Source organism: Uloborus diversus, chromosome 1 (assembly GCF_026930045.1).
Source record: "Uloborus diversus isolate 005 chromosome 1, Udiv.v.3.1, whole genome shotgun sequence".
Classification (NCBI taxonomy): Eukaryota; Metazoa; Arthropoda; class Arachnida; order Araneae; family Uloboridae; genus Uloborus; species Uloborus diversus.
Genome location: NC_072731.1, coordinates 197925361 through 197937492, shown reverse-complemented (window position 1 = coordinate 197937492; position 12132 = coordinate 197925361). Strand labels below are relative to the sequence as shown.

The 12132-nt window shown below is 32.9% G+C and overlaps 1 protein-coding gene across 2 annotated transcripts in view; it reads left to right on the top strand.

Moving 5' to 3' along the window:
- Positions 1–11413, top strand: part of LOC129224199 (cell death-inducing p53-target protein 1-like) — an 80445-nt gene extending 69032 nt beyond the window's left edge. The window contains exons 1-3 of one of the 2 annotated variants that reach the window (XM_054858620.1): positions 1876–1947; positions 6307–6457; positions 11275–11413. In XM_054858620.1, the coding sequence (XP_054714595.1) occupies positions 1884–1947; positions 6307–6457; positions 11275–11380 (321 nt within the window). In that variant the 5' untranslated portion in view covers positions 1876–1883 and the 3' untranslated portion in view covers positions 11381–11413. Of the gene's footprint in view, positions 1–1875; positions 1948–6306; positions 6458–11274 lie in introns of those variants that run through there. The other variant, XM_054858627.1, reaches the window with a different exon arrangement.
- Positions 11414–12132: the final 719 nt, after the last annotated feature.

Below are 12132 nucleotides of genomic sequence, written 5' to 3'. Positions count from 1 at the left end.
GGGAAATTCTTGTTGAGATGCATAACAATTAGAGGCAAAAGAAAAGGTTCATGTACCTTCCAAAAAAAAAATAGTGAAACTTAGAGAAAAAAATGATTTTGCACAGTCTGATTAATGTATGCAGTCAAGGCGTAGAAAATGGCCTTAAACGTAAATACATATATATGTTGGTTTTTTTTTCTGAAGCTATTCATTCAAGAACTGCAGACTCATTCTAAGAAAAAGTTATAACTTTTATTTGGGTTTTTTAACTGTATGTAGTATGATTAATTGAAATCATTGATAATAATTTATGCAAGAATATCTAGATTATATATACTCTCTTAAATTAGCTCTATTTTAAGTACCCCAACAGCAAATACCAAAAAAAAAAAAAAAATACTTAATCTTGTTTTCTCTTATTTGGAGTCCCCCCCCCCTTTTTCTTTGTTCCTATCATTTTTTCCCTTCTTTTCTCTCCTTTTTTTTCCCGTCAGTGTCAGCCCCCTTGAGGTCCAGAACCTAGTTTCCGACCTAGCTGACATGGCTTTTCGTCGGGCCTGAATGGGGATGAACTGCGCGTTGATACGAAGAAAATGTCCGATGAGAAATGTCCTGATGTTTCTTAAAATTTCAGCTGAGCTCCCAATCCCCCCAAAAGGATTTGATTGCAAATTAAGATATATTTTCATAACTATACGATATTGATACCCTATAGACGGAATTACTACCTTCACAGCACGCAAATTTTGATTACGACATCAGAACAAAACTCTTTAAAATGGAATCGGTGATAAATTTTTCAGTCTTTCAAAGGCACGTACGTGTACAAGCACCCTCGTACGTGACGAAAATCTAGTGAAAATCGTAGAGACGTAATTAAAGTTTAAATTTATGATTTGTTAATAAATATATTATATATGTACAATTGATAATTATAGCTCTAATTATATGCAAATGCATATGTCCATACGCAACTGCATATGTTTGTTTATTTTAATCATTGCTGGGCATTAGATACTTTTTTTTGTCACAAATGAACAATAAAAAAAATCTTTCTCCACATGAAAAACAAAAAATCACTTAAATGGTCTGTTCTCCGCAGGTCACTTGCAGGTCCTCGTAGGACCCACTGACAAATATACGTTTACATAAACACAGACACTTTAAACTTATAAGTATCTTCCTTGTTACGTGAGGGGTTAAAAACACAATTTCCAAACAGCAATTAATCTTATCAACTTCGAGTAATCTATAATCGCTCTCCCCCTCTATAATCACTCTCCCCCCTCTTTCTAGAACTCTGAAGGAAAAGAACTGCTCCACCTTCAGTGATTTAAGATTCTCAACACTACTCGTAACGACAGTGATACCTTAATGTTGTTCAAAATTTGGTACGAGTCAGGCATTCGAAAATTAGAAATTAGAAACACACCCAAAATCAAGAATTTTATTCGTTAAACTTTGTGATCTAAAAACCTGCAGGTGCTTAAAATGTAACAAAAATCATTAATACGCGCACACCTTTCCAAAAATGAAAAAGCAAAGAAAGCAAATAAAAAACGGAGTTAAAACATTGTCAAAAATACCATTCATCATTTTACAATTGAGTTATGTCACTGAGCACAACTTTTCTGTTTTATTTTCCCCCACTAACTACAACATTGCATTACCTACATAGAACTACCAGTCTTGCACAACTCCGACATTTCTATTAATTTAATGAAACGAGACTACACAAACAATGCATGTTACTCAAGAAAAAATGCAATATCAACAAAGTAACGCCAAAAATTTTGTCAACATCAAAGCAACGGCTTTTGCACTTATTGTTTTGGTTGCGTTTCCAAGCGAGTGTCTCCTTAGCAACGATGGGTTCAGCTAAGGCTTTGAGAATTTTGGAGATGTCACAAAATGTTCTGTTCCACCACAGACGATTTTTGTCTGGTATGGAGAAAGATACGTCAGGTAATTTACGTTTCTTGTATTTTTTTTTTCTTGTATATACCACTACATTTCAAGTCAATCAAAAGAATGAAATAAGAACAAAGCTCCGTTTACATGAGTAGATTTGTTTGCTTTTAATTTTTTTATGAGTGAGACCTGGAAGAATTACTGCATAACGTTATGTCATTTTCGCCCTTTTCGAGCTTACTATTGCCAAACGTGGCTCTGTGTGGCTTGAGTGGTGCATTAAATCTGTTTTACAATTAGGTTGTTGGTATTAACACAATTTATTATTTCAGTCAGAGAGTCACAAATATATTTTGAAAATTAAAAAAATAATAATCCACCTTCATGCGTTAAATACATTATTCTTTAACATTCTGTGAAAATGCTTTTTTTTTCTCCCGGAAGTAATAATTTGGACATAGATGGTTGAGAAAGGATAAAAAGAAATTATATAAGCAGTTTTCGTTAAAGTCGGTAATATTCTAAAGCTTGTTGCGAGACTCTTTCTGATTGATAACAATGATGATTTTTTTCTCCTACGTTGTACATCTTTACTAATAATAAAGCGGAAAGTCTCTCTGTCTGGATGTTTCTCTGTCTGGATCTCTGTGACGCACATAGCGCCTGGATCGTTCAGCCGATTTTCACGAAATTTGGCTCAAAGTTAGTTTTTAGCATCTAAGTGTGCACCTCGAAGCGATTTTTCAAAAATTCGATTTTGTTCTTTTTCAATTCCAATTTTAAGAACATTTTCTCGAGCAAAATTATCATAAGATGGATGAGTAAATTACGAAATCATCATAACGTGGTACCGTGACAAGGGCTAGCTAATTGGCGAGAAATTCACCATATATTATTTGTTTGTAAATATACAGGCGAACCTAAAGACCTTTTAATTTTCTACTACGGGCAAAGCCGTGCGGGTACCACTAGAATTAAATAAATTAGAAATTAAAAATAGTAATGATATATTTTATGAAATTCTCTGGTCACCAGCAGGGGCGTGAACGGGGAGGGCGAAAAGGGACACCTGTTTGCCCGGGTCCGAGCCTGAAGAGGGCCTGAGGTTTTTAAAATGAGGGGTGAAATATATATAGGGACGTATGGGAAAACTATTTGGAGGGAGCAGTGAAGGTCATTTGTGACGGGCCCCAAAATTTCTGTGCACGACCATGGTCACCACCAGATGATAAATTTGAAACACCAACCACAGATTGACGACGTCTTTTTATTTTCACATTTAAGATCGAAAGTTTAAACAGATAAGGCCAGTGGTGCCCAACCTACGGACAGCGGGCCACATCCGGCTAGCGAAACTTACCCGTATGGCCGGTTGTTTTGTTCAATTTAATAAATCGAAAACCTCGGTTGGTGACAATGACACTAATTTGAAGCCAAATATGCAGAAATTGGATTCTGAAAGGCATGCATTTGATAAAATAAGCATCAAATAATTGACAACAACAATTATTTATTTGCAATTTTCTATCATTTTCCGCATTTTCCCATGTTTTTCAGAAAATAATGAAATTTTTTAAAATTCTAAATGTGTTCTTGCCCGAGAGAGTGACTTTAATATGAGGTCCGTCCCTAGGGGAAAAAATTGTTGGGCACCACTGCTCAAAGCAGACCTTTGCTTGGTTATAAGTTTCGTTAAGCAATGAAATTAAGACGTAAAACGGAATATGAATTTTTGTACCGTTGAAGTCCTAAAATAAAATTTTACAAAATTATAAAACAAATATGTGCTTAAAGAAAAAAAATATATTTTCCATTCGAATTATTCTCTCTAAAACTAAGAAGACAGGAAGATGATTAAGTGACGTATTTTCCCCCGTCTTTACATACCAGTTTCGTTTTAAACTAAGTATTATTATATTTTTATGTAAGTTCTTAATACTTGATCTGCTAGTTTTAGTTTGCTTGTTTGTTTTATTTCACCTTAAATTTACTCTGCTCTTTTTTTCTTTATTTTTACAACAAAGTCCTAGACTAAGATCATTTTCCTCCCATAAACCAATTTTTTTGCCTAAGCAAACAAAAATGCAGTGTGTGTTCAGCAGAAGTATTCAAATAGGAAATGACTGATGTTGATAGAAAGATTCTAATTTTGTAAATCTTCTTCCTATTTCTATGAATATTTCTTCGAATGGCTACAAGTTTTATCATTATTACAGCTTAACTCAATAACCCTTATTTGTAAGCAGTTAAAATTCTGTAAAGCATTTTTTCTAAAAACCAATTTTGGGACATTTTTATTGCAACAATTATTTTCTATATAGTTCAGACAGAAAGTGACAAATTGAAAATTGTGGATACGTTATCTCCCTGGTTGATTTATTTTTCTACGAATTACACAGACATGAGAAATCACATTGGTAAAACTGGTAATATTTTTTTGAAAACAAACTGAAGAACAGTGAAAATGATAAGTCAATAAAGTAGTGCACTCTCTGTGATAAAGTTTTTTTTTTTTCAACCTAGTGTTGAACTCTGTTAATCATCTTACAAACCAGAACTCAAATAACAGTGAAACCTGTCTATAACGATATTTCTGGGGCCTAAAAAACTGTTGTACTTGACTGGTTATCGACATAGAGGGTTTGAACACATTCATGCAGACACTTTTTCTCTTACAGTTTGTTATGCATAATGCATATTGCGTTTTAATTTTAAGAAAAACCTAGCTTGATTCCTGTAATTTAAAATTGAACTGTATTTAAGCATTTCGAGTGAATAAAAATAAAAATTGAAAGCATGCAACATACTAAAGGGTGTTTTTTTTTTTTTTTTTTTTTTTTTTTTTTTTTTTTTTTTTTTTTTAGAGGTATAGAACTTTAAGTCGGGAACACTGTTTGATCTGTGTGCCATTTTGATAGTTGTTACTTGTTTTGTGTTTAGTTTGGTTTGCCATTTCATCATGAATAGACAACAGGACGGTGCAACACGCCACACAGCGCGTGTCACAATTGATTTATTGAAAGAAACTTTCGGTGAACGAATAATTTCGCTTAATGGACCCGTGAATTGGCCTGCGAGATCATACCATTTAACTACGCTGGACTATTTTTTGTGGAGCTGTGTGAAGTCTCAGATCTACACCGATAAGCCACAGACGATTGACGCCTTGGACAAGAACATTCGCCACATATTACTCACACACGGCCCCCATTGCTGCAAAAAGTGATAGAAAATTGGACTACAAGTTCTCCAAGCCAGCCGAAGTGGCTATATACCAGAAATAACATTTAAATAAAAATGGCAAAGAATCATCTTTCGAATAAAGCCAAATTCATGGCGATTTATATCATTTAACGGTGTTTTATTTGAACCTAAAGTTCCATACCTCTAAAAAAACACCCTTTACAAAAGGACATTTTAGTTATTATCAGCGTTGGGACATATTTATGCAGTAAAAATGTTGCGCAACCTATCAGTCGTTTTTGTTTTGTGTCTCTTTAATTTTTCTAACAACATTTTCAATATATTTTCCGTTTGTAAAAAAATAAATAAAATTGAAATAAATAAATAAATAAATGCATAAAAACAGCTGTGGCTGAAAATGAAATTCCCTATGTTCCGTTAATTTAACCCTTTATCACTTAAATGCTAGTACAGTTTAGCTCTTCCTCCAATTGCCCTGAAATCTATTCTTAGCTCTATTCTTCCATTTTTCGTTATCTCGTGTTCGGAACGTAGTTCTTAAGCTGGAAAAAGGAGCAGTAACTAAACAAACTAGATTTGCTTTTTGTAGAAAAGGTATAAATTATCGTTACAAATGCAACTGAAATGAAATTATCGCTATAGGCAGGCTGATAATACATTTGATAAGTGAGAAATTTTTCGGGAGCATGGAAAACTTTATTATTGATAGGTCTATTTTTATAGACAGCATTGTTTTTACACAGGTTTTACATATTGTTTTTAAGAAACAAATCATTTAGTGCTTTAAAAAAAGATGCGGATTTTTGTTTTTGAGATTGTGAAATAAGAACTATATTTTTCAGCACAACATTTGTTTCAAATTCACTTTTTCTACGAATTCAAGATATAAACTCAAGAAGTTCAAAAATACATGATAATGGGTAAATAAAAAACCTACGGGACTATTTTTTTTAAATTAATTTTAATATATTTATTTATTATTATTATTTTTTTAATTTTAACTTCATTTTCTCTCTTAAAGTGAAAAGGTAAGTTGTTCGACGCAAAATGAAAACAAAAAACATCACACCAACATTAAAAAAAAAAAAAAAAAAAAAAAAAAAAAAATCCATGGGGTTCCTAAAATATTCGTTTGGCCTGTTAATATTTAGCGTTTTTACTCTTCACATAATGCTTTTACCAAACATTTACATCTTTGTGTTATTTCAGTGAGGCCAGTGACGCTGGTGCAACACCCTCTATTTGGCCCAGAACCAGTAGTGACAACATGCAGCAATTGTAGTAAAGAAGTAACGACAGATATTAGCCGGCACGCCTCAGCCTGTTCATACATATCATGCATTCTCAGCATCTTCGTATGGTAACATTTATTCATTTTTTTCTCTCCACAATAATTCTATATTTATCAACGAATCGCTCCCGGCATTCTCTTTTTTTTTTTTTTTTTTTTAAATTTTCTTTAGATTTTCTAAGCCTTGAAGGCCGCCTTCGGCTGCTTAAATAATTTCCTCTGAAGTATATAAGGGAGGGCGGGGCGCAGTGAGACGAAAACTATAAAATTCCAGATATTTGGAAACTTTGCGTCAATCGGAAAATTTTAAAGGTGGATTCGTAATGGAGCTTAAGTGCACTAAATTTTGAGACACAAGAAACTTCACTACTATTTAAAGTTTTTGAGATAATATAAAACGAGCTGATGTGTGTGCATCAAATGACTTCCTTTTACTCCAACTTAATGTTATTTTCCCATTACTGGCAATTTAACTGTGATTCAATAGTTTACTCTCTAAATATCACCAAGAGTGGTCAAATTGAAACAGATTTAAAAATAAAAAAAAAATCGCCAAGTTGGCGACAAAACTTGGCAATTAGAAGACTGGCGATATATCGCCAAGTGTCCGACAAATTATAACATTATTTGAGTTTACATCGAAATTAACAATGATTTCCCCCTCAAAAAGGAGCAAAAGACCCCTTTAGAAACACCTGAATGCAACCAAAAAGGGAGGTGCACACCTAGACCCCACTAGGAGTCTACGTATCAAATTTCAACTTTCTAGGACATGCCGTTCTTGAGTTATGCGACATACATACGTACATACATACGTACATACAGACGTCACGAGAAAACTCGTTGTAATTAACTCGGGAATCGTCAATATTGATATGTCGCTTGTCTATACGTTCTTAGGCACTTATCCACGTGTGGTCGAGTCGAAAAAACCCTCAACATTCAATCGGGGGTGAGCAAAATGGAATAAGGTCGATTTTTTAGTGAAAATTTGTTCGCGAATACAATACTTCCTTTTTTGTAAAAGAAAGTAAAAAGGAAACAGAAAATTTTGTCTCACTGTGCACGACGCACGGGGTACAGTGAGCCAACATACGGGACACAGTGAGACAGCATACAAGGCAGAGAGTCAACATATATGGTTACACATAATATGATCAACGTTTAAAATCAAAATTAAATCATTCTGGAAAAAAAAATTAATTTCATAGTACATCCAAATAAATATTTAATTTTTAAACCACAAAAAATAATGATTTCCTTTTGCATTATTTCTTTTCATAGGAGCTGTTATGAACAATTTAATTCTGTTATTCGGTGCGAATGCAACATCTGATACAGATGGTCAAATGAAAATAGTCAAAATAGTTTTACTTTTGCGCCAAAAACAACTGCACAAGTCTCAATTGTTATCAGCTGCCATTAGAACTCTTCCAGCATAAAAGTATTTCTGCTTGACGGCAAATTCTATCAGTTCAAAGTCTGCATCAAATGTCTCACTATCCCAACTCTTTAAACTCAGAAGATAGATTTTCGCACATTTTAACATAGTCTGATAAAATATCAGATCCGCCTTTTAATTTTTCTACTTCCTCAGTTGTGTCAAATAAAACTACATTTTTCTATTTTTTGGCATTTTTTTTTCATTTCTATTGTTTCTGTGTTTTCTTCTTCTAAAATTTGTTTTCAGGCTCATCACTAGAAATGATACTTTTATCCTTTTTATGCTCTTTCTTTAATCTTTAACCTTTTCTCTCTTCGTTTTTTGGATACTTTCGGAAACTCTAAGAATCTAAGAAATCACTCATTGTTACATTACAGCAAGAGGGTTCTTTTGCATCAGTTTCATTTATAATTTACGGATTATTATGACTTACTTTATCTAAAATGTTCCTCGGAATCAGAAGGTAAGATACAAATGAATTTCTCATGCAATCTTCAGAATATGTCCCTATTTTCGTCCTATGTGATTTAATTCGCTTACTTGATGAGGTAAAACTACCTCTAAAGCAAATAAACAGCAAGTTGAAAACTCTGAGATCATAAATTAAATTTAAAAAGCATGCCTTTCGGATTAGAATTCAGGATGGGACCCAGTGAGACTGTCTAACTCTGCCCCAACTACGACTGTCTCACTGTACCCCCACTCCACCTTTTTCTTTTAATTCAACATTTTAAGTTATTCGTTCATGGCCTTTCCTAAATGTTTTGAATGATAATTAGCTGCATTGAAAGTGACCAAATTGCTAATTTTTATTCATTAAAGAAAATGTTATAAATCGATTCAGGCGAGAGTCAAGAAACAAACTTTGCTTTCGTGGAATCAGAAAATAACGATCATTTGATTGCAAACACAAACAACAACTCCATATCCCAGGATCCACAAGGTCGATTGCTGCAGATTTATGGATACCTAGCATCATTTTCAGATAATAATTAAAAAGTTTTAAAAATAGCTTTGTCTCACTGTACCTCACGTCTCACTGTGCCCCCACCCTCCCCTATTTTTTTTTTAACCATAATCTATGTCTCTGTGCACTGAGCTATCTGTTTAAATCTATCTAATCCATCTATTTCTGTATCCATCTGTCTCTGTAGTTGGCAAATCTATGTACATAGGGAAAACGACTCGTTATGGGTACCCAAAACGTACTGAGCAATGGTCTTGTATGTGCAATATCAAGTTTGATATCGATATTCCAGGAACACTATTAGTAGAATCTCAAAATAGCTTCTTTTCCAGGAACATACAAATATAAATATATATAGACATCCACACTCACACGTTTTTCCAAACTTAAGTTTTTGTAATGTTTTTCCGATTGTGAATTTTCTTCGCACTTAAATTTTCAATGGGTTTCTTTTTTAAGGACCTAATATTGACGGGTATCTTAATATTTGCAGTTTTATTGCAGTTTAATTTCTATCTTAAGTTTGCCATTGATGGAGATATTTAAGATAACTCTAGCAAATGTGCCCATAACTAGTCAGTTAAAGATAAGTATTTTAGTTATGATCACATACGACCGTGACTAATTTTCTGACCATTCTTTCTCAAAATTGTTATCTAGGTTTCATGCTAAAAACCAGCAGTAGCATTGTTCCGTTTCATTTTATTATATTTATTTATTTATTTATTTTTCTGCTGTTGTGCAGATGAACCTTTCGAAAGCAATTTGTCGGTTTTTTATTTTCTAATTTTAGTGTGCCTTGACTTAGCAAAGATACCTTAAATTTAGTTATATATTGTGAGAAAGAAAAATGTTTTAATATTATTGAATACTTTCTTATGTATTTCCTGAAAATAATTAGATTTAACTAGCATGACCAGTCTCAGTTTTTAGTATTCCCATAACTAAGCGAGTGTAACCATAACTGATCAAAGCGGTGTATTCCAATTCATTTTAAAAAAATGTGTAAATCCTAATTGAAAATTAAGGAAATTTTCACGGCTATAAAACTGAAATTTCACTAAGTTCTTTCACTAAATGTTTCCATGAAATATAACTGTAACATCACAGCTTAACAACAATCCGAATTTAAAGAAAACCTTAACCATTGGGGTGGGCCGATGAAAGGATATTTTCAAAGAGCTTCAAAGTTAGAAAAACAGGTAAAAAATGGTCAAAGTTTTTATGAACGGCAAAATTTTTTTTGAATATACAAATACAGGGTGTCCGAAACGTCCGTGACACATTTAAAGATTTCATAGAAAACCAACAAATTGTCGTATGAATTTGTGGTTTGCACCATAATAATTCACAGGTTCAAAAGTTTTTATGACACCGTAAAAAATAAATAAATAAATAAATAAATAAAGGGGAAAAAAGAAAAAAAAAGGCGAGCAAAAACGATTTAAAAGTTACTTTTTTATCGTTTATGTTGACATGGGAAAACGCATAAAAAGGAATGAAAATTACTAAACGAAGAATTACAAGCATAGCATATACTGATACAGGGACTGCAAAATACCTTTTTTTCTTCTTCTCCATCCCCCCTCTTTTTTACGATGTCATAAAAACTTTTGAACCTGTGAATAATTATGGTGCAAACCGCAAATTCATACGACAATTTGTTGATTTTTTATGAATTTTTTTAATGTGTCAAGGACTTTTCGCATACCCTGTATTTTGATTTTTTTTCTAATACCATTCAAACGCTTCCATTTAACACTCTTGTCATACATCTCTCAAATTAGTTACATTCCTTTAGTTTTCAGCTCGACCATAAGCCGTAAAATTTAGTAAAATGAAAAACAATTTGTAATATTGCTTTAAAAAAAAGAAAAAAAATTATTAATTTTAATTTTTGGCATCTTGAATTCAAATTATGTTTTTCTCAATCACGAGCGTGTGTGTGTATGAATGCGCGTGTGTGTTTGTGTAGGCGCATGTGTGTGGGTGCGTGTGTGTATGTATGCATGTGTGTGCCGTGTTGTGTATGCAGTCTTGTGTGTGTACGCGCGCGCGTGTGTATGTAGGCGTTCGTGTGTGTGTGTGTGTATATATAGGCATATGTGTTTGTGTCTGTGTGGAGGCATGAGTGTTGTGTGTGTGTGTGTGTGTGTGTGTGTGTGTGTGTCTATGTGTGTGTGTGTATGCGTGTGTGTGTAAGATATGGACGAAACCTGGAGACGATTTTTGTGAGAAGAACAGCATCGTGAGGCCGGTTGACGCGACGGTGGTGCTGGCAGAGGGTGCTGGTGAAAAAATAAAATGATAAGAATTCAAAACAGTCAAATGGAGAACTATAAACATTTATGATTGCTCAAAAAAAAAAAAAAAAAAAAAAAAAAAAACCTTGAGAAATTTAGGGATTTTTTATTTATTTATTTTATCTAATTACTCAGTAGAATACCATATCGTTAATTGCTTATATTCTTGCAGCTTTCCTTGCTTTTGGATACCGCTTGTTTGCCCGTGGTTTATGGACACCATCCATAGCTGCCCGAACTGCAAAGAAACAATGGGCATTTACTCCAGATTCAACTAGCAAAAAAGTCTTTTAATCAACTTTCATTCTAAAACGAACAAAGCAAAGAGAATGCTCTCTTGACCAGCAAATTCCGTTTTGCTACTTTTTACCTTTATTGTTCACATTACAGCTCTCATGACTATTTTGACGTGATTTGACAGTATATGTGTACAAGATAACGTATGTATTCAGGTAAGAATCAAATAAATTCATCATTAACGTCGTTAGGTTATGTGTCTAATTATTTTTTTAAAGAAAAATGTTTACAAAATGTTAAATGACAAAGTTAGAAGCCTTAAATACCTTAATCAAAATATATTTTTGAGTAATAGAAGTTCAGGGTGACTTTGAGCCGAAATTTCTCTATTGGAAAAACCTTACACGTTTTAATTTTGCTTGGTATTAAACAGGAGAAATATTAAATTAATGTTAAACAAGCTCTAATATAAAATCCATGAATCATTTTTTTTTTTTTTTTTTTTTTTTTGCACGCGTAAAGCTGAACAGCAAGAGATGCCGATTGCTTTGTTATTACATGCAAAAAAAAAAAAAAAAAATATATATATATATATATATATATATATATATATATATATATATATGTATATATATATATATATATTTAGTTATGTGTTATAGCTTAAGGGTTATTAAAAACTAAAATGAACAGAAGAATGATCTGAAACAAGTGTACTTCCAACTCCCTTTTATGAACCGTTCACCGTTGAAATGAATCAAATGAGTTAAGTGTGGCAAGAGGTATTATTATT